Here is a 26517-nt window from a genome sequence, read left to right as displayed (position 1 = left end):
ATATATATATATATATATATATATATATATATATATATATATATATATATATATATATATATATATATATATATATATATATATATATATATATATATGCAGATATTTTATACAAACCGATATAATCCATCAAACAAGACTTCTTTAAGATGAATTGAAGATATAGGGCAAGAGGCCACAAATTTATAATGAAATCACTTGTGCTATCAGTGTAAACTTTTGGCCAAGCATATTTTTTAGATGGAAATCTTCCACTACAGGTCCACATCTAGAAAAAATCACAGGTTCTTCAACATCAGCATGGAACAAAGAACAACACACAGGATCACTAGAAGATAGGTTTATATATAATATATATTTACTTTTAAAAATAAAAATTCCATTGCAAGGCTAGAAGTCTGTACAAACTACAAAAATAAATCTTTCTTTTTCATATAAATAATTTATATGGCATGACAACATTATCAGGTTAACAGATCTCTAGCACACCCACTACATACTCTCACACGCGCACATACGCAAATACACATACAATGTGTCCACTTTTCATCATGTTTCACTGGTCCCAGATTTGGTCAGGGGGAGGGATTGATTTTTTCAGAAGCACTCAGTTCTTTTTAGTCAGTGGATGGAAAGAAGGAATTTAATGGTGGGAAAACCTTGATCTATATGCTGGCCAGGTCAGTGGCCCTATAGTAAATTAGTTTTGGGAAATTTCTCTGGACTCCAGAAATCAGTGATGGTTTAAAATAAACTGAATGTGCTCATTTTAACAAGAGGCATAAACCTAGTGAAGTTTTCACCTTACACAGGTGTGAAAATCTCAGGAGTATATTCCCTTGGTAACAACAAGTGAATGCAACTTTGGCTGGGAAATAAATTTACAGCAGTTCTTGGTGAAGGGAAGGGGTTAAAGTGCCTGGGGTTTAGAAGGAAGAATGTCAATGGATTCCAACAAGAATCAATTCTTGTAAGAATATGGGTTGATTGTGATAATAGCCTCTGTGCTCAAAGTGATGACACCATTTTTTTTTCTAAGCATGTCACAAGTTCAAGTGAAGCCCTCAGAGTGGCTAGCAGACAATTACACTGACAATGCTTTAAAAAGTTAATTTACTGAACATAATAACACCATGGTTAAAATGGTAAACTATTAGTGTCTAAATGTTGGGCAGCATCATGCCTAGAAGTCTATAGGGACTTCTGAAATCCCCAAATCAATAATCAGGATCAGCTAAAACAATTTACCTGCCTTAACTGGTACATTAATTTTGTTTTGAATCATTTCATCCTTTTTGTAAGAAAGTTGCGTGTGTTCGCATGTATGTAAATAATAGGTTAGATTGTTTCTATCTCACGATGTCAAAAATCCTTCACTTAAAAGTTTTGCCAGTTACAGCCTCAGCCTCTAATTTCTTGCAACCTGTGGGTAGACAACCTAGTGCCTTCTTCATGTTTTGGACTACAACTCCCACAATTCCTTGCTAGCGGCTATGCTAGGACTAATGGAAGTTGAACTGCGAAATATTCAGAGGGCATTGAGTTGCTTGATCTCCAATCTATTGGACTGATGTAGGTGACTAATGAAATCATCTAAATCCATATGCCTTGCTTTCTTATTCTTTGTGGAAAATTGCCATGTTTTGGCAGGCTTAATATCCAGCAGATGAAAGAATAGTACATTAAGGAAATTTATCATTTGATTCGATGCTAACTTAAATAGGGAGTAGTTTAACATAAGGAAGTTGGTAACCTCATGTAAATAGACCCAACCCAAAGAAAATATTGCTCCAGCTGCCATCTTTTCTCCTTTGGAAAAGGACAGAAAGAAAGGAATAAATAAATAATTATAAGCTGTTTTAACACCAGGAAAAATTGTGTTTTAACATATATGGTGTCAGTCATTCTCTTATGGTGCCCAGATTAGACCTGGCCAGAAACCGTCACTTTAAAGTTCATGGAGAATGTAGGCTGACATTCTGAAAGAGAATGGAAAAACCAAACTGTTTTATAAAGTAATATTGACTTGGTTATGCAGAAACCAAGCCTATATATTGGAATTGGGACTTCTCCTTTAGAAGCTATTGCCGAATGATCATTCATTTTTAATTTTCTACCAAAGAAGCTGAATTAGAAGGAGAATTCAAGAACAGAACCCGCAACTATAAGATTAATTTTTAGGCAGGATATAAACATGTCTGCTTTGACAATTGCACCAAAATCTTACTAAATGGGAGGGGTTTCTCTCAGCTCAAAATTTCTCAAAATAAAACCAAAGGGTAGTTTCATACATAAAGTTTCTTTTACATAAAAATTTCCTCTGGTAAAGGGGAAAGAAATGCTTAAGCCACACTGGGCTACCAAGTGCAGCTTGAGTATTTTACTATAATCACAAAATTCAGGAAGCCAATCATCTCAGCAGAGGAAAAATATTACCTGTAAAAAGATCTCAATGAGTATGCATGACATCAGCCCAATAATAACATGGAGTGAGTGGCCTCATTTCATAACACTCTCTCAGTGAGGGCACTACGCAAAATCCTTGTTTCTTCTTTGAGTGTTTTCCCCCCCTAGATATCCTCAATCCTTATGTGCAACACAGGCTTTGTAATCAACGTATGTATGCAACCATTCTGTACCCTGGCATTGTGCCACGTACCAGGAATAGGGATAAATCTATCTTTCTCTGATGTTTGAAGACCCGACTATGTTTTTTTCCTGGGTGGGGGAAATTTCAAAAACTCTCCTGAATAATCCCTTATTTCTATTAGTCATGAACAGAACATTTAAACGCTAATCAGAAATAGCTTAGGGGACATTTGTGTCATAAACATTTTCAGTTGATACAAGAGGCAAGCAAAGTAAGAGAAAATTTATACAGTATAGGGGTGGGGGTGTAGGAATAGGATCCAGAACAGCGACATCCCAGATGCTAGGACAGGCAGTACTACTGGTGGGAACCAGAGCAGAATGCAGTCTGTCCCACACAGTTTGCATAGAAACTTAAGACACATCGTGCCCCCACCATTGCATTCTCCTTTCACTCCACATTACAATAGGGGTGCTCTCCCTATTACAACTTCACCCTGGTGTTTCCCCTCAAAAGGGAAATTGCCACATATTTACTGAGAGAGCCGTGAAAATAATAAAAATAATTATTATAATTATAAGGGGGAGGGTTGGTGACTCTTTTTATACAGTTTAAAATAATAATAATTATTATAATAATATTAATAAAATAAAAGAATAGCAGCACAATGTGGGAGAGTTCCCCACACTTAGTTGAGTCCTGTTTTCTCCATGGAGGGTGGCTGTTTGGGCAACTAGCCCAAAGAAGGCCATGAGATGGTTCACATAGCTTGTGGAGAATGGTCATTTTCATTTTTCAGATTCAAGTAGGCCTGATATTATATGGGTCACTGGCCCAAACTAAGGGTACACAATCTAAGCCCTGATACCCAGGAAATCAGAATGCTTTTTGGTGCCAAATACACCTGGAAATGCTGAGATATTCCCCTATCAGCTTTTTTTTTGCAATATCGATACTGATGATAATCTGGTCTCTTTGTTCTCAGCTGTACTGATCATGCCCGCAGTTGGTTAGATGCAGTGCAAGAGTTTCCATAAATACAGCAAACTTCACAATCTGTGATGTGGGATGTGTCTGGCCCCCGTTGTCTCACTTGGGATGCCGGCCAGCCCCTGAGGCAAGAATTCTAGAGCCAGTGATTTGGCTTGGCAAATGTGGATGGCTAATGATTCTGCTTTAGGTCCTGTAGTTCCAAAGTGTCAGGTGGTTTGGGGCCAGTTTTTTCAGAGCTATCATCAAATTCAAATCCCTCATGTGTATAGCCCCGGCAAGATCCAGGCAAAGGTGGGTGCAAGGCCAACATCACCGAGGCAGTAGCTGTTACTGTAGTGAAAGTGCCACCAGGTCCTGGAGGTGGTATTTTGGTGCTGTGAGTAATGGAGTTAGTCTGAAGAGGATTGGGAGTAGGCTGAGCCAACTGAGACCCTAGTCTGTGATTGGGCTGTTCTTGCTGCTGCAAACAACTTTTGATTTCTGTGACAGATGCTGGCAAATGGCCACCAGGAGTTGTGGATTGGGTCCATTCGGGGCTGCACAATGATAGAGGTGATTCTAGGCTTGTCTTGTAGCTTTTTACCACCTGCACGGGAGAGAAAAGACTACTGTGAGCTAGTTAGGTATAGAAAGAAAGAGCACCGTAACAAAACATTGCTCTGAGTAAGCATTTCTCATGACAGTGCTTCTCGCAAACATTTAGAAATAAAAGCATTAGCTGTACAAGGAAATAATGACACATAATTTGTTGTTCACTGTTTATAACAGGGGTAGTCAACCTTGGCTCTTTTATGACTCGTGGACTTCAATTCCCAGAATTCCTGAGCCAGCTTAGCTGGCTCAGGAATTCTGGGAGTTGAAGTCCACGAGTCATAAAAGAGCCAAGGTTGACTACCCCTGGTTTATAAGGTCACGAGAGAAGACTTTTAAAAAGTGACTCCTCAATATTTCCCATTGTGATACTATTATTTGACTTTGGAATACCACCTAAAGTCTTGTTTTCTCAGTTTCAATGACTATGTCACATGTGCTTCTCCAATGTTAGGTTCTTGGTGCTCTCTGAGCTTGGTAGTTTTCTTGCAGACATTTCATTAACAGGTTAGGCATTATTATCAGATGTGGTCTTCATCGAAAAGTGCCTAGCTCCACAAGTCACCAGAACATAGCAATTGCAACCTACAAAATGGACAATACTTCTGTATGTCAAAAACACCTCCAACAGACTTTCACAATTGTTCAGCATCACTGTAGCCTGCAAACCAACAACATCCCTCTAAAACTTTTAAGCAAATCAGAAAACTCAGTAACCAAAGGAAAAAAAACAACAGGTATCATTAACAACATACAATGTAAAGACTGTAACAGTCACTGTGTAGGGGAGACAGATAATATCTACCAACACCAATTGGCCATCAGTAGACACGATGAAATCTTAATACGTGGATAGACTCAACCATAGTTTCAGCTGAGAAACTGTTAATATTTTAGATCAATCCAAATCCAAAAATGCTAGAGAATTCCTGGAAGCTTGGCATTCAAATAAATCAGTCATCAGTAGATACATAGAAATAAACTCCATTTACATACCATTTAAAGGTTACAATCAGAAGCCAAGGAAGGAAATAAACATCCCAAAACATATCCTTCCCCCCACACACACACACACAGCAGCCAATATCCAGCCAAGCAGAAAACTGCACTATCAGGGAGAAAATGATACCTTAAACAAATAACATCAAGGAGGAAACAAAGATTGGCAGCATAAACTACTACATATAAGCAGCCAGCAAAGTCTAATCTCTCTTGCACTAATGATTTTACCTAACCTGGTAATGAAATGTCTACAAGAAAACAACCAAGCTCATGGAGCATCAATAAATGAACAGTTCAGTCCTGAGTCATATATAATCTCTTCCATTGGCTCTTCTCCACTGTGCATAGAAATATAAGGGGGGAAAACATCCTAAAGCAGCGGTCCCCAACCTTTGCAGCTTGGCAGGGGGTGGAGAGGGGAATCGGGCCGCATGAGTGGCGGGCTGGCACGCATGTGTGCAGCTCAACTTATGTGAGCAGCAGACCGGCACACATGAGCACACAGCCCAACTTGCACACCGCACCGACACTTGCACCATTCAAGCTGCATGTGCCCGCGTGCTCGCCGGCCCGCCGTTCGCACGGCCTGGTTGCAAATAGGTCACAGCCTGGTAGTAGGCCGCCGCCCAGAGGTTAGGGACCCCTGTCCTAAAGGATTAGAGATTAAAAAAAAAATCAACAATCTGATTTTGTCCCTCCTCCAATTAAGGAAGGAAAATATGCTCTTATTGGAGCTTCAATCTAGGAGCCTTTCTTCTTCTCTTTTTATGATATAACACTGACTATCCAGAAAAACCAAGCTGGTTGTTTTGAGCCCTGATGGATACTTACAGTGATTTGGGGGAAATTAGGACTTTTGCTGGCCTTGACCAAGATCTGTGATTGTGCTGGGGAGATGATATATGTACTGCGGTCATCTTCACCAGTCTCTGATGCACTAACTGTCTCTGAATAGTACTCTGAGTCTGAGGAGTCACCGAAAGCATTTCCATGTTGGCGAATGTAGAAGCTATGATGGTTGATAGGCGGTGGGACAGGTGATGGTGTTGGCAAGCGGCTGCCATTATCTGCTGGAGTGACCTGTATGATGAAAAGAAAGAGACGTGTACAGAATAAGGGAACTAAGCAAAAGTTCTCCAGATGTTGTGCTTTCAAATGTGACCCTCAAAGCAACCAGCTCAAGACCAGGCAGGACAAGAAGCAACGGGTGGAAACTAATCAAGGAGAGAAGCAACCTAGAACTAAGGAGAAACTTCCTGACAGTGAGAACAATTAACCAGTGGAACAACCTGCCTCCAGAAGCGGTGAATGCTGAAACACTGGAGGTTTTTAAGAGGAGACTGGACAGCCATTTGTCTGAAATGGTATAGGGTTTCCTGCCTGAGCAGGGGGTTGGACTAGATGACCTTCAAGGTCCCTTCCAACTTTACTATTATTATTAGATGTTTGCAGCTCAGTCTGAGGTCATTACCAGAATTGCTTAAAAGTTCTTATATCTGAAGAGCACTTAACTGAAAAAGGCAACTCTAGTTATCTGTGTATAGCAAATGGTAAACCATAGCTGGCATATATTGCTCTTAATTTTATTAATCTAAATTGGCATTTCCAATAAGAAAATGACATAAGACCTCTGGGATATCAGAACATCTATATCCCATTGTATTGTTTTCTCAAGGAATCACAAACTTGGAAAGACTCCAGTTGCCTGATTGGTTCAGGAATCCAGATTAAAGCAATACCAATCTTCTGCATGAACACATTCAGGAAGGAAAGCTTGCCTTCTCTTTTGGGGATTGATGCTCTTTCTATAAATAATTATTTTTTTAGGATTCACCTTTACTCTGCATCATTATTCAATTCTCTGTCACCAGGTACTTAAAAAGTGTAATTATATCTCTGACTCACGTAATCTACATTTCAAGGCTAAAAATTGCCAGTTCCTTTATCCCTTCCTTAAAAGATTTAATTTTGAAATCTGGAATAACTTTTGTTGCCCTTGTCTGCACTGGTTCCAAATGTTTGCAATTTTTCCTAAAATAAGGTGGCCAAAATTCAATCCATTCCGACAATGCAGAATATAAAAGAACAATTCCTCTTTTGTTTCTGTTTTAAGCTTCTTGAGCAGAAAGTATGCTTCAAATGGTGCAAATCCAAAATTTCATAGTCAATCATTTTGCTGAAATCAAAGCATAGAGGCCACACATAATGGGATATATGTTCCTCTTCTCTGAGAAGGACACGACTTCACAACTAACAACAACAACAACAATTGCTCTGTCACCTTTATGAGCAGCTTTTTCCCTTTCCTTTTATTTTGAAGAATATATTTGAAGAAACCACTAGAGTCAGAAAACTGAGTTTTTTTTATTGTTATAGTTCTTAACATCCCTCAACCATCTCAGCTCATTCTGAGTTTTAGTTTTGCGACACTGCAGATAGTCCTCGACTATGACCACATCGGGACTGGGATTTTTGATTGGTAAGTGATGTGGTTCTTAAACAAGTCATCACAGGACCAGACTCAATTTTACAACCATTTTTATCATGCTTGTTAAGCGACTCACATGATTGTTAATAGTTAAACAAATCCAGCTTCCCCGATTGATTTTGCTTGTTTGAAGCCAGCTGGGAATGAGACAAATTGCAATCAAGTGACTGTATGATGCTGTAAGTGTTGTAAATGTGTCCAAGTGTGACCATGTGACTGCAGGGGATGGTAAGATGGGTAAGATGGGGATGGTAAGATGGTAAGAATGGTTCCTATGTCATTTTTTCTAAGGCTGTTGTAACTCTGAAGTTTGAACCATCATTAAACAAATGGTCGTTATGTCAAGGACTATCAGTATAGCTTCAGTTCTAAGGTTGTCTATCTATATAGAGATTTAAGCTATATATATATATGACTCTACCCTCTTTTCATCTCCTACATGTGACCTGCCTCGTCTTTCCTGAAGTTTTTCTTAGGCTGCATAAGCTCCTTCATCTACACCCACCACACACAAACACACACACACTTGTTTGCAAATGCGTTTTAGTATCTCAGTCTAGGAATTCCTACCTACTTTTTGATTTCTTTCCCATGTTACTAATTTTTTGTCCATGGAATCCTACTTATTGTTCAGAACTTATTATGTTTTGCTTTCTTAAAGTTCAAAGTATGTCTGATTATATTTGATATTAAGTACTCTTAATATTAAAACTTTCATAATTATACAGCAAACCCTGTAAAGGTATTGATGGTACACAAAACAAAACAAAAAACCCCCAATGTCCAATTTACTTATTGATAATGATTTCCCATAGTACCTGAACAATCTCTCAACAAAATCTGCCCATAGGACTCAGAATCCTTTGTTCTTTCTTACGTATTAAGTTTTTTTTTTTAATGTATCCTGGAACAAGCTATTCGGGAACAGAAGATCACTTACCTCTGCAGGTGGTCCAATAACAGAAAGTAGCACAGGCAACAGTACCAGGCCGTTAAGTAGCCCCAGAATAGTCAGGATAGTAAGCACAGCAAAGAAATACCTGGAGTGGAAGATGAAATTTAGTCATTGTTGCATATTTGGTTCATCTGCCCATAATACCTTCATTGCTATACCCAGTCATTTTTCCTACTACTTTCATACTCCATTCTGGAGCATATAACACAATATGTAGGTTCACATGTCATGCTAAACCATAAACAAACAAATCACATAATAGATTGGTGCTATGTATGAACTTAACCAGGGGGAGAGAAAGGCATTTATCCAGAAAGTAGTTGTGAGTCTCACTAGGTAGACCTGACCAGAAAATCAAACACCACGGGAGTGCTAAAACTGCTTTTATTGAAAGTGGCTACAGTGGCTATACTAGAATCTGGCAAGTTTAATTGTGCTGCACCAATTCCCTCTTCCTACGCTGCAGTGAATCAGGGAGTCTACCTGAATTGCTAATCCGTTAGGTTAGTTTACTACTTGTACTTATTCAACTAGAACACATTACTGAAATTCCCCATTAGCCATCAGAAAAAAAAAAGTGATGGCGAACCTTTTAGAGACCGAGTGCCCAAAAACCACCCCCCACCCCCATCCCTGCTCCGCCCTGCCCACTGGGCTACCCACCACCTCCACGGCCCGCCACAGATCACCCAGGCAGCCCAGCAGCGCCATGGCGGCCACGCCCTCCTCCCATGCCCTGCAGCAGCATCTGCGTGCGATGGGGCGCAAGGGCAGAGTCTTGTCCCCGCTGCCCGGCTACCATGTCTTTGGTTGCGCTGCTTCGCGTGGGCTGCGCCCAGGTGCGACTCTCCTCTGGGGGGGCTGCTGGTGAGGAGGGGGCCGTGGGAGGAGGCGGGGCTGGGGAGAGTGCGTGTGCCCACAGAGAGGGCTACGAGTGCCACCTCTGGCACCCGTGCCATAGGTTCGCCACCACTGCCCTAAGACATGGACCAGCAGTTTCATGTTGTTGTTGACATACCCCAGAGAGCCAAAAAAAGATGTTGACTCATGAACTAAGGCTTTGAGACTCTCCATGGGACATTTGCCATTTTGTTCGAATATATACAGAGAATCAATCTAATATTCAAATATACATATTTAATAAATGGAAAAGAAAGAACTGTACCTCAGAATGAAATCAAATTCTGAGCCTGCCAACATAAGTACACCAAGCAGAGTGGAAACAGCACCATCCATTACAGGAGCAAACATGTGCTCTAAAGCCACAGTGGAGCGCAGGTTCCGGCTGCCGATGGCAGTGAGAAACCCCTGAAAATAGATTAACAGTCAGAACATACCTAAAAAGGATACCTTACAGCAGGGGGGTCAAACTGCCAGCCCGCGTGCCAGATGCATCATAGCAAAACCACTATCTTATTGCCGGCAATGGCAAAAAAGTCGCGATACGTCGCGACACGTCATGTGACATTGCGAGTTTGACACCCCTGCCTTACAGCCACTCTTAGAGACTACTAACTACATAGATGCTGAGAGGATCTAATAGGCTGGATCAGTTCTTGTGCACAGAGTCAAGTACCATTGACAGGAGTGCAGAAAGCCTCACCTGGAAATGATACTTCTCACTCTGGTTCTTTCAAAAGGAAAGTACCTTTTAATACAAAATAATCAAGAAAGATACCCAACTATAGAGTCATGTATCATAAATTAGAGTAGATTAAATTCTATTCTAACCATCCATATTAATTTTAAAGAGAGTACAAATCCATTTTCAACTATGGTACTAGTTCGTTGGTCCCATTCTTTTCAGCGTAGATCTCAATAAATATTTTTTTTAAAAAATAAAAGCTTGTGCCCACAAAGTTTAATGACAGCAAAATGCATTCACACAATATTTTAGCTTGGTTACCCAATTAATGGATAATCTAATTAACAGGTTAGCTTTGTCCAGCACACTAGCCATACCCAGCTTACTGTGTTGTGCAAATGAACCACTAGCATAGTTAACAGCAATAGCACTTAGACTTATATACCACTTCATAATGCTTTGCAGTCCTTTCTAAGTGGCTTACAAAGTCAGCATATTGCCCCCAACAATCTGATCCTCATTTTACCATCTTCAGAAGGATGGAAGGCTGAGTCAACCTTGAACCTGTCAGGATCAAACTGCTGGCAGTTGGCAGAATTAGTCTGCAATACTGCATTCTAACCACTGCACCATCACGGCTCTAGTTAAGCATGTTTTGTCATCACAAGCTATTGAGTCTTATAGCAATGCAAATATTCTTATGTGAAATCTTACTTACCAGAGCTACATGTACAGTGAATTCCACACCAATGCCTACAGAAGTAATTAGGATGACAACAGGGATTGCACTCAATTTGATGCCCATCAAGCCCATGATGCCAAAAAGCTCAACTGTCATCATTGCCAAAACAAATACCTATATATGAGAGAAATCACCATGAGTACAGCATTTAAAAAAATCAAACCCAATGGGAAAACAGAATACTTATGAACACAAATCCACAGGCGATGCATGAATAATGTTTCTTGTAGAAAATTTAGAGCTGCTAAAGGTTTAAACACATATTCTGAATATAGAATATAGCCGCTATCTGTTGTTTTGAAAAAAGAAAATTAAGTATGTGTACAATTGTGTCATTTAACTATTATGTCTTTAGTATCCTTTTATATAATAGATGCTCTTAATTATCAATATATGTTCCATGTAGTTATGGATATTAATAAACCATAAATACTAAAGCCCCAAATATAGCTATTTTGAAAATAGAGTAATAAGCATAGGAATAATGTGAGGAATTTTATGAGGAATAACCTTACAGAGTTGTTGTGGGGAAAATAGGAGGTGGAAGGAGTATTATGTATATTGCTGCCTTGAGTTACTTATAAAGTAATAAAGGCAGGATAAAAATCTAATCAATGCATCTAACAAGCTAGGTAATTAGTACTTAAAATTCCTTGTCGGCCATTAATCTTCCATAAACAGATTATCTGCTAAATTGTTAATATGATACAATGCAATATTTTTTAAAAAATAACAATTACTTCTTAAGCAAGCAAAGGAAGAACACTAGGGCAAGACTGCAGATAGACATCCATTTACAATAATGATTGAGAAGAAAAATGCAGTGTGCAAACTTCTATTAAAGTGGATCAGCATATAACACATCAGTTTGTAAATAAACTATATGTTAACTTAAACCTTTCAGAAATATTGAGAGAAAACTGATGACAGAAATAGGTTTGTTTTTTGTTGCAAAGATATAGGCTGATCCAAATTTTATATGGTAACTGGCATACGAGTGTGTGTGTGTGTTTGTGTGTGTGTGTATGTGTGTGTACAATGTGAACAATCAAAATAATTGTTTATTTTGCAACCAAAATAAATAATGCAAACTACATCGACATATTTTCAGAATTATATTCCTGTTGGAAAACATGAGTATCTGAAGAATTGCAATTGTTTAGAATAGCATTTTGGGATAAAAATTAAACATTTTAGAGTATTGTATAGATGAGAATAAAATAGAGGCTGAAGGGGAAGAGTAGTAAGGCAAGAAAGCGAATCAGGGAAACAGTAGAAGTCTTCTAATCTCAGGAAGCTTCACACAATTTAACCTAAACCCGCTTTTAACCTTGCCCCCTGACTTACGAGGGCTAGAAATGATACTGATCTTACAAAGCCAATTTGACAGTCATACAGATAATGTTTGAATATGGCACTTAAACGTCTCCATTCTTCCCCAATAACCATAAATGAAAATACTTACAATGATACTGGCAGTCCAAGGATTGAGTAGCAGCAGTGTGCACACCAGAAATGTGCAGGCCAGCACAATGCTGATGGCCTGCAGAAGCCAGTGGCGCAGGCCAATGTACTGCTCCCAGAAGAGGAATGGATATCCGCTGGGGTAGCTAAATACTCCACGTGTCTGGGCCACCTCATCACAGATGGCACGCACACTCTCAATAGCTGCCACGAAGTCCGATGTCTGTTGCAGCCCATTGAGGTAGAAAGGGAACTGAGCAAACTCCAGGGGCTGTGCAGCTGGGACTAGAAGAAGCAGAGGCAGCCATTAGGAAAAGTGACCTCCTGGCCCCCTCTGGTTTCTAGGCCCCAAGATTGATTGTTTTCCCCTTTGCCCACATGCCCCCCAAATAATGAAGCCAGGCAGGTGATTCCATTTGTGTAGCTTTATGGCATGACAGAATGGGACTTGGGTTGAAACATTGAAATGTGACACAAGGCTGAATGGAAATGGGGCTTTCATAAATACTCACTTCTAAGGTTTTCACCGGTAGCATCATATTTATCATGGATCCATTCTGGGGGTGGCGGATAGAAGTTGGCCTGGGAAGCAGCAAAACCAAGCGGGTCATTGCTCACCCACACTGTCAAGCAGATGTAAAAGATATCAGGGGGAATTATCCCATTTTCATCGACCAGACGGCGAGTTGTTAGCTGTGGGGCAGGCAGATGGAAAAATGAGAAAATCGAGCAGGATAAAACTCAATTTTCCAAACGAATGCAGATCTTTCATGTCCCTTCAAACCTTTATTTCCAAGAAACACCTGTCACATAACTGCCAGCAGGGAAACACTCCTTTCCCTATATTTATTTTGCAGAAATTCTCTCCTTGCAGTTACTATATTATTCATTCTTATGGTTTAATAAATACCATTCATCTATCCACTTTTTTCTCCCTACCAACTTACTGAGTTAGTCTTAATGCTTACTTGATTTAAGTTGAAAGGCTCTTTCTTGTTGCCCGTCTGGATAAGGAGTTTATAAGCGAGAACACCATCTTCCGAACCATTCCGATAATTTTCCCTGGTGATGTGCCCAGCTTCCCAATCTTGGTCAAAGGCTGCTTGTAGATCTGGCATTCAGAGAGTTTAAAATTAAATGACAGCTCTCCAAGAGATCTGCCCATATTTAGCACCTCTTCGTGCCATTGCTCTTATGCTTTATCACAATAATTTCAGCCATGTTGCACAGGAAAGGATTAACACAGTGAAGAGAAACTGACTTTGAACTCTTACACACAAGGCATTTAATATAGTTAAGCAATATAGAAATATATGATTATTATCAAACAGCTTACTGACAAATAAGAAAAGTACAATATGACTAATATGTGCGTCAACAGATGTTTTACCAGTGGGGAAAAGAAGGAAGAAAGACACTGTTTTCAAGAAAGTATTCCAGTATTCCCTAGCCTCCAGTCTCTGCGTACAACAGTGGTTCTCAACCTTTTTAATGCCGCGACCCCCAACCGGTCGGAAGTCGACTAAACCGGTCGTAATTCGAGGACTACCCAACCGGTCGGAAGTCGAGGACTTTCCCTGCCCGGGAGAGCCGTGCATGCGTGGTTCCGCCCCCTGCGCCGGCCGAGGCGTAGCTGGCAAGCAGCAGAGACGGAGCAGGCCGACCACCAGCTGGCCCAGCTCAAGGGAGGTAAGGCACCCGCCGGAAAAGGGGAAAAAAATGGCGGACAGCCTTGCTTGGCGACCCCCATGAAATGGTCGATCGACCCCAAATGGGGTCGCGACCCATAGGTTGAGAACCGCTGGCATACAACAATACTAACATTAACTTATAAGAACACAGTTTCAGTTCTAAAGGATAGGAAATATTCTGTGGTTCTGTATGTCCTATAGGGCAGCAAGACATGCACACACATCACTTCAGTGTACATATAAACATTGCCAGCCTAAGTTTACTCTGTGCAAAATACAAACAAGCAATTCCTATATGAAACACAGCTCTGATGAAAATGTTGCTGGGGTTAAAGTGTCTACAGAAAGATCTATTAGGGTTTCTGGTAGTCTAGAATACATCTTATCCTGAGTGCAGTTATGAAATAGAGATATGAACTTATCTTCCCTGGACACATCTCCTTAAACAAAGTACAAAATCCTGGTTGACCCTGAAATACCAGTAAGTTTATACTCAAAGAATCCTGCACAGAGAACTGGAAAACATCATTTTTGATGTCTTCAGAGACAGAGATTGCAGTCTAAGAAAAGAGAATTGCTAAAGAGAGATTAATTCACCTTGTAGCCAATCTCGGAAGTAGTGCAGCCACATCTTTGGCAACTGGTTGTTCTCCTCACGTACTACATACTGGATGGCAGCAAAGGCCTGATGCAGGCTGTAAAGAGCTTCCTGAGAGCTTGGATAGTCAAAGCCTCCATTTGTTACCACAAACATGTTATAAAAGGAGAAATACTTGAACTGAGCTGAAATGAAGGCATGCTCCTTTGTACCTCGTGGTACAATATCCGTCAGGTAGAGTCCATCATGCACCTTGGTTGTACCATAGAGGCTGAGGCCCAGCAGGGCTAGGAATAGAGCTACCACAATTCCCTGAAAATGCAGGAGAAAAAAAATGTGTCAAGATGGGTGTGAGCAAACAGTACCCCGCTTTGCATAATCCAACTTTTTCGCTTTTGTTTATTATGAGATTTGGCCCATTTGGTTCTTTGGAAATTGTATTTCCAGGGTTGGATGATAGGCCAGATGATGCTACTGAAGGCCTTTCCCCAGATTCAATTAGTTATCAATGCAGGATGAAGCAGACAGGTATGTTTTTGCATCTTATGCTGCCCAAAGGCAATCTAAGTATGATAAAATGGAGGGAGCCATTGCTCCCAGTTTGTTCAACTCCAGGTACTTTTTCTATGTATGAGGTGAAATAAAGTCATTGTAGCGTCTCCTTCAGTACAGAGAATGGCTATGGATGCTTCTTACAGCTTGAACTTTTTTTTTAATGTTCAGGAAGGCTGCTAGAAGAGCCTGCAGGCTGGTTATACTTAATCCCCTAGTGGGAGATCCTCATGCCTGAAGGGGTGAGTTGCCCTTCAGACCTAGCCATTTTATCTTAATTTACTCAGTTCTCATTCCGAACTGACTAAATGTACAAAGGATCCATATCTGCTGTGATAAATATTTCCCTCTTGTGGGCTGACGTGGCAAGGCACGACCAACTCAAAGTTTGTTAGAAGCACACAGTGAATACATTGTTTGTAAAGGAACACAATTCTCATTTCCAGTTGGTTGAGGTAGTCAGGGAAATTTAGCTTCCAACTGGCTTTACTCCTTGAATTGCAAATTGTGTCTAGGACGATACAGTCTTTTTTCCCTACACAGATCAAGATGCCCCTCCCCCCCCTGCGACTCCGTCCCCTTGAGAATGACTCTGGGCGGCCTACCTTAGTTTGGCTCTGCAGCAGGATGGGCGCATATTTGTCACGAGCAAAGCTGGAAAGATTCCACCGAGAAAACGGCAAGGGTACACATTCTTGGGCTCCTTTGCTTTCATCTAGCTGTGCCAGAAGATCTCGAGTGGAACTGGCAGGGGTGAAGATTTGTGAGCCCAGAGGATTGGCAGGAAGGAGAGTGGAGGGAGTGGTAAACACATGCTGTGTGGGTGGTAAAATAGTGACTACATGTCTCCCAGAGGAGTCACACTGAGTAAAGGCCTGTACAGTGGTAGTGATATGTGTGCTGGCTGTCAGGGCTGGATGACCATGGGGATAAGTCGGAGCAGTGTGGTTGTCATTCACATCAGCGTATTCTTGCGGTTGGATCTGGATGACACGGGCAGAACAGAGGCTGTGGGTGGAAGAAAGTCGTTGAAAAGTGTTACAGAAAAGGCAGGTACACAAGATACATTTCCTAGTTATGAGCAGACATAGTTTTCAGACTCTGGAATGAAGAGGAAGGGCAGAACTCTCCCAATATTTTTAGATCCTGTGTGTCAATTTTTAAACCTCTGTTTTTAAGAGATACTTTTTGAATGATAAAACTACGGTAATATCTAGCTTTTGGTGGCTTTGACATTTTTCTTAGACCCGAATTTGATTTTTATTTTTTTTTTGCTGTATATAAGTGCTTTTTCAAATTATCCTCCTCTCTTACAGTAGAAGCCCAGTTTGCAGGAAAAGTGTTAGAGGCCTCGGAAAGATACCTGTCTTTTCACCCCACTCCTAAGACAATACCTGTAAAAGCAGCAAAGAATATCAAGCCTCTTGTTTTCACGCCTGTGAAGATCCAGACTCAGAATGGCAGGAAAAATGAACAGCACCATGGCAAAGTTAAAAACAACCACTACTGCAGCCTGCAATAAAACAAGCAGATTTTTTTTTTTAAAAAAAAAGCAAAGCTCTCGCTGAAGATTCAAAGATCTTGAATCATGGAATCTTTTATAAATATGAGAATTTATTCTTCTACCACTAGTTCCCTTTAAGTGAATGGATCGTTCAGCTTACTAGAAGAGGCCAGAGATGCTAAGGGACAATTGCACATGACTTTATGCATCTCATTTGTTCTTCTGCGTAAGAGTTTTTTTTTCCACAAATAGGCAATCTGAAGGGCACTCTATGAAATGGAAGGCGATATTCTACTCTCCACTGTAGTTCCACTCATATGATTTGGTTCTTACATAAAAGCAGAGAAAAGCAGCAGGGGATTTCACCTGTAGGTAACTTTTAAGGTCCTTTCCAACTATGTTTCTATAAGCATATTGTATGAAAGCTGTTAGCAGAGGAGCTTACCTGTAGAGAGAAGGCACGCAGTGCTGGGATAGGCACAAGGGCAGCCATGAAGAAGGCAATCATGTTATTGACAGATGTGAGTGCCACACTGGTGCCACTACGCCGTAGGCATTCACCAGTCCGTTCCTGGGTAAGAAATGTGAAAATGAGCAACACAAATTTAGAATGGATAGACAATAAGGGCTGAGGGTACAACTGACAGTTCACAGGATCCCAAAACCTAGGCAGATATACTCACCTTGACAGGAACATGCTGACTAGTCTCCGTGAAGGCATGTGCTAGCAAGAACATGTCATCCACGCCAATGCCAAGCGCCAGGAAGGGCAGCACCTATACAGGTCAGGATGGAAGCATAACAAAAGGAACATGATCAGAACCTATCCAAGTTTTGCAAAATTAGACATAGGTCTTAGTCTATGCAGGAAAGAGAATGGCTGGAAGTAGACATTGGGAATCATGGTAAATGCTTAGTTGAGCTTTTAGACTTAGGCATTAAAAGATGCTAATATTTTCTTGAAAATTAGAACAGAGGTTTCTTAGGCTTAGTTCTAAATAGGGTGTAAAAGATCTGACCTTAAATACAAAGGAACAACAAGGCTTAGCCCTAGCAATCTAAGACTGCTCTACGTTTCCTCAGCTACCTCTGAGTGTGAAAACAGTAGCTAAAAGGCTACAGTAGGGGTCTTCAAACTTGGCCCTTTTATGACTTGTGGACTTCAACTCCCAGAATTCCTCAGCCAGGCATGCGTGCCTGGTTGAGGAATTCTGGGAGTTGAAGTCCACAAGTCATAAAAGGGCCAAGTTTGAAGATCCCTAGGCTACAGGCTTTTGAGAGCTGAAAGCAGTATGGGGATAATTTTGGAACCCCAAGAGTAACCACAAGTTTGAAATACTCTGTACGATTCAACTTATTCACAATGCCATGCTAGAATAATGGGTTAAATCCAACTCAATGCTTAATGTTTAAAAATCTTAACAGGCTGAATGACTAATATTGCAGAATAGGAAGAAAAGAAAGGAGGGAGATATTTTTTTTAAAAAAAAAATCAGGAAATCTAGATCTCCCAAATGGGTTCGCATACCTGAGTGGTGGCTGCATTGAATGAAAGTCCAAGTAAGGAGCAAAGTCCAAGTCCTGCTGCTACTGAAAGTGCAACTAGGAGAACCCCAGCCAGGCCCACAGCACCCTGCGACTTGGAGCAGTCCCAGCGCAGCAGGGTGACGCAAGCATACGCTAGCTGCAAGGAGATGAAAACGGAGATTGTAAGGGTAAGAGTACGAATGGGGAAAGTATTAACTGACCATGATTTATAGTGAAATAAATAGGGAGGGAAAGATGGGAAGAAGCTACTACGCACCATTAGCAGATAACCACCAGCCACACGGATGGCACTCACATCTGAAAAGGACTTCATGATATCACTGAGTGTGGTGGTAGAGAAGGCATGAATAGTCTGAGAATAATTTGAAGGCAGAGATTCCTGGGCCACCTAGAAAGAGACAAAATTTGTAAGACAGTGCAAAAAAAAAAATATCTAAGAAAATATTTTGCTGACGTTCATATAATAAAACAATCTTTCTCACAGATACGCCTACCACACTCCTACCACACATATGCTCACAAACAAACTATTGCTCAATTAACTAATTGTCTTGCACAAAAACTGAAACATTTCCAGGGGGGGGGGGAAATTCTCCCGCAATCATCCTCTCGCTTGGCATGTCTATTATGTCCACCCTAGAATCCAAATCAAGTAAATCTCTTTCTGATACATTCTGTACAGTCCTTATTTGGCTAAGCCTTTTCTATCACTAGGTCATAAGATATCAAAGAGATTTTTAGACACAGATGAGTCTGTATGCTGCCACACATATCACATATTTCAATCTTAGCTTGGGCAATAATTGGTCTTTTTTTCTTGTTAAAGAAAGAACTCTGTTTAGCATGTGATTCTGCACAAGCAGTCAGATTTATATTTATAAGCATATATTGAACATAGCTTTGCATGATATGTAATCCCCCCCTCACTGACACATATTTGTGCCTCATTCTGCATGCAGCTTTTAAACTCTCATTCCATCCTTGCATCAGGCAGCCCATGTCGGGCAGCACATCAGTGCCACTGCCAAAAATAACCCTATTGGCACCTCACCTCAACAAACTCCCGCTGCCAAGCTTCCAGCACATCAGCAGCCTTCTCCTCACTCCAGCTGATATCATGTATCTCATAGTCATCCCGGTAGTGCTCATAAAGTTGTCGTGGGCTCATCAGCAGGAACATGCTTTGCAGGGCTTCAGCTCTGGAGAAAGAGAAGCTGGCTTAGTGACTCGTTCTTCTGCCCAAACTCTGCAGCCAAAGCATTCTGCAGAAAAACCAACAGCCTTTCCAAATGGCCTATGATGGCAAATACTGTAGGCCTATAATTTGTGCCTGTGGAGATGATTGCTCAGATTGTTCACCATGGGTTTGTTCAACCCATTCAAAAACACAAGCTTTCACGTACTGAAAGAGACGCTGTTAGAAGGTTTACTTTCTAGAATATCTTGTACTTGCATCTGAATCTTTGAAAAGGAAAGATGTGGTCATGTTTTTTTTAATTTCCTGATTGGTTTGTTGCATTTATTTTTAAAATGAAAATGGCTATTTCTCTTCTCATCAGCAATCTTTATCTTTAACCATTTACCGTATCTGCAGCCCTTTGCCTTGCCAGACATGAAAGAGTTCAGGGACAGAGGCATCCACAATAACTTCTTTCTAGCATGCATAATGTACAAGAACATTCAGTGATGATCCTGATCGCACCAGGATGTAGAATATGTCCTACTATACCAATGGTTCTCAACCTTTTTAATGCCGCGACCCCAACCGGTCGTAAGTCGAGGACTAAACCGGTCGTAAGTCAAGGACTAAACCGGTCGTAAGCCGAGGACTAAACCAGTCATAAGTTGAGGACTACCCAACTGGTCATAAGTTGAGGACTTTCCCTGCCCGGGAGCGCCGCACATGCGTGGTTCTGCCCCCTGCACCGGCCGAGGCGTAGCTGGCAAGCGGCAGAGACGGAGCAGGCCGACCACCAGCTGGCCCAGCTCAAGGGAGGTAAGGCACCCACTGGAAAAGGGGGAAAAAATGGCAGACAGCCTTGCTTGGCGACCCCTGTGAAATGGTTGATCGACCCCAAATGGGGTCGCGACCCATCGGTTGAGAACCGCTGTACTATACTTAAGTAGCAGTAATCTGGCCAATAAATGGCTATGGATCCAGCACTGTACAAAGGATGACAAAGAGATCAGAAGAGGACCAAATTTGTTCTTGGTACAGGGAACAATTTTGAAGGTCAGATTTTGTTGAGAAGCTCAAATGGGCCTATATTTGAGCTCCTTCTAGAATCTGATGTTCAGAGTACTAAAAACAGGTGTTTTAGTTTTAAGATAGCATCCACGTTAAGTGGAAGGGGTTGGAGTGAGCAGTAGCTTCAGGAAGGAAGGGATAACACCAGCCCAGGTTTCAGGGATCAACATAAATCCCATGGCTGAGAAATGCTTGCCAGTTGTTCCTGGGGTCAGGCCATAGACACGGACCCATCACTCACAGGAATTGAAGCCTCAGAAGCATCAGGTTACATGCTGCCTCAGGGGCCAACATAGCACCGTTCCAAAGTGTAGAGGAGAAAGAGTGAAGTCCACTCATTTCCTTCTTTTTGCATTGAAAAACAAATGTACTACACGACACTGGCCCTCATCTTTACTTTTCTTCTGTGCAAAGGGAAGCCACCTGATCTGCAGGCAGAATTTCTTAGTTGTCACATTTATTCCAAGACAAAAACCTTTCCCTAACATACAGAGGGGCTCACAATCCAACTTACTTTTGCAGTTTGCCTTGAGGATCCTTTACTGTGCCCCCCAAGATGAGTTCCTCTTGCCAGTGCATGTATTTCCGGGAGAAGCCATGGCAGCCACCTGTGAGTTCAGAAGGGATGTGTGGTTTCTGGCAGGCACAAAAAGAAGAGAGCGTAAAGTGAGTATGCTACCGGTACCAAAGAGTTTTCCATAGTAAGCGATAACCCCTCTATACCCCGTTCTAGCTCTTAAATTACAACCATTGAATCCCCAAGGAACCCTTGTTTTGCTCAAGACTGATTATTTACTGCAAATGTCCACAAACTGGTTACCATGGCAAAGAAGAGTAAATGTTGCTTTTTGGATAATGTCAGATCCAAAATAAACCAAGAAATTATGAGAGGCAGCAAAACCTAAAGAAAAAATATCAAATTGGGCTTATGAGAAAGCAAAAACATTGTAGTTTTATATATATATTAAGTACTAATTTATTTCCTAATAAGAATTTAGGCTAATCAGTTTACTTAACAAGGCAAATTAGGCCAAAAGTCTAGGGCTATCTGTTCCAATATCATTCCATGAGCCTTTTTGATGAGTGGAATTCTGAACTTGTTTGCCAAAAAGACCTTCTAAATCCACACTGTTCATACCTTAATCTATCGCTATCTATTCCATCTGCTTGCAGGTTTTTCATACATCAGTTATGAAAACAACAGAGCATCTAACTAGACAAACAAATCCAATCAGCATTGGATCATATCTATCAAAAGAAAGACATATAAAAAATTCTAGTGATCATGTCAGGAAACTCTACAGAATCTTTCTGATTTTCTATGACTGTGAAAAATGAGCAAACACACGCTGATTGTATTTGGTCAGAAATCTTTCTAAATATAAAAACCCTCTTTCTGTCTGTGTTTGTGCACACACACACCCAGCCACAGATGCTTGACCGCCGGCACACTGGGTATTTCTTTCAGACCTAAAGGCATATCTTTCCTTTTTCTGTGGTGGAAAAAAGAGAAACTGGATAGCCATAATGATAACAGTCTGGCTTTCAAGCCAGGAAATGTGGAATTATGGCTGCAATCCCACCCTCCCACTCGCTGAGCCGGTCCTCCGTCACAGGACTCCCAGTCTGTGTGTATGTCAGTGTTCACAGGCTGCTGCTCCCTCCTCCTCTGTTTTCCAAAAGCTGCCATGCTGCCATCTGTTCTGGGATACATTCCAGCCATGACCACCTGCTGGTCAGCCCTTGCACTACGTCTGCCTGAATCAGCGCTATCAGTCCAGCCGGAGCCTCATTGGCACAGGGCCATGCATCCCGTTTCTTTTATTTGGCCTCCCCATACCCTGAATAAGAAGGGCAAAGCTAATGAAATGGGGGACCCCACAGTTAGTTGAGCCTATTGAGCCACTCATAGCCTGGAAAACATGCCTCTGGCCTTCAAGAAACTACCATACGGTTTCATACAAACATATATATGATAATGATGTTTGTAAGTTCATCTACTTGATTGTCTCCTCCGCTCAACCAAGAGAATCATCTCTCCTTAAAGCCAATCTCTCTCATTTTCACACATACAACTTAATGTGTACTTGCAGTTATCTTGTAGCAAATAGCTATGAATGACAGGAAAAAAAACCCCAAGTCTTTTATTTGGATAATTTATTTTAAGCACTTGACTATTCTTATTCATTTTTCCTTTATTTATCAAAAGAAGGCCAATTTTCAACTTCTTGCTCCTAATTTATAGGAGCCTAAATTTCTAAAGTCTTTGCACTGATGGCAATTTTTGCATCCCTCCCACAAAGTATTCTATATTCTTTTTGAGAATGGTCTGTAATATTATAAGGGTCTCCCCTTTATTTTATTTTATTTTTTTTTTAAATACTAACTGGATAATTATAGAAATTCAGCATTGTTAATATCTTGCTGTATCTTGTCAGATCCAGTCATAATGGAAAATAAGCAAAATATTACTTGGAACAGTAAAGTATTTGCTGAAATAGCAATAAAAATAATGGCAATGACTCTCCAAGATTAGCAGCATGTATAAAAATATTAGGACTATGGGAGAGTCAGATTTAAAAAGAGATAATAGAAGCTGATTATTGCGCATTAAAGCAATGGCTTATCTAGCCCAATTTGATACAATTCTGGATTGGTATTGAATGGGGTTGGCATAGTCTTGGACTTGATATGCAACACTAAACTTCAGAAAATGATAAGAAAAATACTACAAATCAAACCAAAACAACTTAAAAATTCATAATAAAAATTATCAGTGAAATTGGAGAAACAGAGAGAATAAAAATCAGTATTTGATAAATGCTCAAAAATTATCTTTATATATTGTCAAAATACAGGGATATTTACCCTGGTTGAATATAAATGTCACTATTAAAACAGATTTCCACCCACCCCCCAGTGACTATCGATACTCTGAACAGCAGCTTCTCATAAAGAAATTCAATTTAGACTGGGGGAAACAACATAGGAAAATGAATTACATAGACCAGTGATGGCGAACCTTTTAGACACCGAGTGCCTAAAACCCGCCCCCCACCCCCGCTCCACCTCCCGCCCTGCCTGCTCCGCCCCCACCCACTCCCTGCCCCGTCCACCCACAGGGCCACGCACCACCTCCATGGCCCACCGCAGATCGCCCAGGCAGCCCTGCAGCGCCATGGCAGCTATGCCCTCCGCCCATACCCCGCAGCATCATCTGCATGCTATGGGGCACAAGGGTGGAGTCTTGTCCCTGCTTCCAGCTATGTCCTTGGCTACACTGCTCCGTGCAGGCTGTGCCCAGGGGCGACTCTCCTCCAGGGGGGCTGCTGATGAGAATGGGGTTGCAGGAGGAGGCGGGGCTAGGGAGACGGCGCGTGTGCCCACAGAGAGGGCTCCGAGTGCCGCCTCTGGCACACGTGCCATAGGTTCGCCACCACTGACATAGACCAACAATCAAGAAGTAAGCAATGCCCCATTCAAGGAATTGCTATACAAGCTAACAGTAAACAGCCCAACAAAAGAGCTTCCAAGACCAGCTTCCACCAACACTGACAGGGCAAGCACTAGAACAGGGGTAGGCAACCTTGGCTCTTTTATGACTCGTGGACTTCAACTCCCAGAATTCCTGAGCCAGCACAGAGCCAAAGTTGCCTACCCCTGCACTAGAATATAACATTGAGAGCAAACCCCACTCCTTATTAGCCCCGATGATGTTTCCTAGTTTGGGTAATGAAATGACTACAAGAAAACAACCAAGCTCAGAGAGCATCTCCTTTCAACCCCGAGCTACAAATATTCTCCTTTAATGGATTAAATAACCCTCTCCCACAGCCCAACTCCCTCTCCTCCTTCAGCAAATTACTTTAAACTTAAACTTCGAAAAAAACATTAGGTTGGCTCTTATTCTCCTAAATACACCAAAAACTGGGGGAAACTCACCTTCTGGCTTTGGCTGTTGGGAGCACTAGGAGGACACTCGGGATCAAAAGGATCGAGACAAGGTCGCTCCATATAGGCCTGGCTAACCTCTGCCTTATCCAGCATCTCCTTGAATCCTTCCAGTGAGGCAAATTGACCCAGTTCCTCCATCAGTTGAATAGGATCTAAATTGGTCCACTGAATATCCCGCCGGCCTCTGTAGAGACAAAATGCTGTAGATTAATAGAATTCAAAAAGCATCAGCTGGCCCTACATATCTATCACGCTTAAAGCGGTGATACCTCTTATACTCATGCCCACTTTTTAAATCTCTCCAACCCTCAAAAAGCCACATTCACTCTATCTGGATCTGGACATCCCAAAAGACGTACTTAAAGGTACAGTAATGAATCATTTCTCCTGCTCATGTGAGAGAGAATTCCACTTTGGGAATCTGAGAGTTTTTAGAACTGAAAAAAAGAGTTTTGAAAAATAGAAAAACAATAAATGTGCACTGAAGATGCGTGTGATGAGGACATGGAATACTAATTAACTGTTAGGATTAAAAAAAATACCCAGAACTGGGAATGGGACTAAAAACTGAGTGGAGTCATTCAGCATTCCACACTACAACACTGTACTGCAAATTTTATTGCATTCCTTTTATTTATCCTTTTTCTTGCTGTGAAACAGTCATAAAAATGTTACAGGGTTGAACTTTAAGTAGCTCTTTGCCACTAACTGCCTTAAGAGAGTTGCTATTGATTTTGCTCCAAAATTGCTGATCTTCATTGCATGGTTGGATTTTAAGGAACATTTTTAATCCTTTGTCATAAAGGGGGGGAAAAGGCATTTTAAAATTCAATTATTGGAGTTTTTTTATTTGTATTTTCTTTGCAAGAACAGCAGCAGCGGCAGTCCAGTAGGCCAGCTATTATTCCTAAGAGAGTTCAGCTAAGAGGAAGCTGTAGAGGAGAACATAATTGCCCTGACTGGCTGCAAAAGACTTATTTAGGGATAGGAGGGATTTGTGCAGGGTTTGAACAGGCCTTCGTTCCCTTTGTCCCCATACGTTAACAGGATCAGGCATGCTGCTTTCCTTTGGCATGTGGTTTAGAGGGACAGTTCTGAAGTAATTGGACAGTGCCTCCCTGGTAGGACCAGTAAATGCAGTTATGCACAAGAACATGAACAAATTACGCTTATTTGAAAGGAAAAAAAGAGAAATTTTCAACAGGAATGGAGAGGAAAGAGAAGAATTCTGCATAGCAGAAATGTTGTATACGTTCATCTGATGTATCTATATCGAAACTGCAGTAAGATATGGATAACCATACATTGGCCTCTTATACACCCAGCATAATTATTCAAATTTTTTTAGCAGTGACCACTACTGAGGGTACTAGCAAACATAAACAGAACTGCTTGTTCCCTTCTACATCAGAATTCAAACAAATACTGAGGGTGTGTGATCTGAATGGGCCCCTGATTTTGTCTAGGCCAAGATGGAAGATATTATCTACACAATTCTGCTGATGTACTGATTATTCTAGTGGAACCTTCCAAAAACTGGTGTCCTCAAATGGTATTGGGATTACAGCTTTTGGAATTTACCAAATAATAAATATTGGGTAGAAAAAGAGAGTTGAAGTCCCACCACATCTAAACAGTACCCCACCCATCACTAACGCCTTTATCCACTCCTGTCCTATATCTGCTATGGGGCCACAGCTAAGTCTACCGAAAAGCAATGAGAGGCGGTACAGCAACAACATCCCTTTTGTTATGAACTTGATCGTCTTTTTTTAAAGAATAAAAATTATTCATACATCTCTTTTCCAGAAGTAGTCCTGACGCTTGGAAACAAGTAGCTATTGAGTTTCTGGGTCTGTCATAGTGTAATAGTATGTGGGGATGACTTTGGCAGACTGGGCCCAGAAATGCTGCCCGGGGAACAGTCAGATCAGATAAGAGGTAGCATAGTCTGCAGCTGGCTAGTGCATGGGACAAGTATCTCAGAACACTCTCTCTAATTTCTTGGGGGG

General features: G+C 41.2%; 1 protein-coding gene across 1 annotated transcript in view; it reads right to left on the bottom strand.

Annotated features, from left to right (window-relative positions):
• Positions 1 to 3752: 3752 nt before the first annotated feature.
• Positions 3753 to 26517, bottom strand: part of PTCH2 (patched 2) — a 59526-nt gene continuing 36761 nt past the window's right edge. Inside the window, exons 6-23 of the mRNA XM_015811299.1 lie at positions 24494 to 24689; positions 21066 to 21187; positions 19355 to 19502; positions 18560 to 18691; positions 18284 to 18439; positions 17439 to 17531; positions 17201 to 17326; positions 16646 to 16764; positions 15857 to 16259; positions 14699 to 15011; positions 13379 to 13521; positions 12923 to 13103; positions 12412 to 12695; positions 10923 to 11060; positions 9785 to 9927; positions 8605 to 8704; positions 6008 to 6256; positions 3753 to 4169 (exon numbers count right to left, since the gene is read on the bottom strand). Of these exons, the coding sequence (XP_015666785.1) occupies positions 3753 to 4169; positions 6008 to 6256; positions 8605 to 8704; positions 9785 to 9927; positions 10923 to 11060; positions 12412 to 12695; positions 12923 to 13103; positions 13379 to 13521; positions 14699 to 15011; positions 15857 to 16259; positions 16646 to 16764; positions 17201 to 17326; positions 17439 to 17531; positions 18284 to 18439; positions 18560 to 18691; positions 19355 to 19502; positions 21066 to 21187; positions 24494 to 24689 (3463 nt within the window). The remainder of the gene's footprint in view (positions 4170 to 6007; positions 6257 to 8604; positions 8705 to 9784; positions 9928 to 10922; positions 11061 to 12411; positions 12696 to 12922; positions 13104 to 13378; positions 13522 to 14698; positions 15012 to 15856; positions 16260 to 16645; positions 16765 to 17200; positions 17327 to 17438; positions 17532 to 18283; positions 18440 to 18559; positions 18692 to 19354; positions 19503 to 21065; positions 21188 to 24493; positions 24690 to 26517) is intronic.

Source organism: Protobothrops mucrosquamatus, unplaced genomic scaffold (assembly GCF_001527695.2).
Source record: "Protobothrops mucrosquamatus isolate PMUCROS unplaced genomic scaffold, P.Mucros_1.0 scaffold39, whole genome shotgun sequence".
Lineage (NCBI taxonomy): Eukaryota > Metazoa > Chordata > Lepidosauria > Squamata > Viperidae > Protobothrops > Protobothrops mucrosquamatus.
Note: the sequence above shows the minus strand (reverse complement) of the source record. Positions and strands in the feature narration are given on the sequence as shown.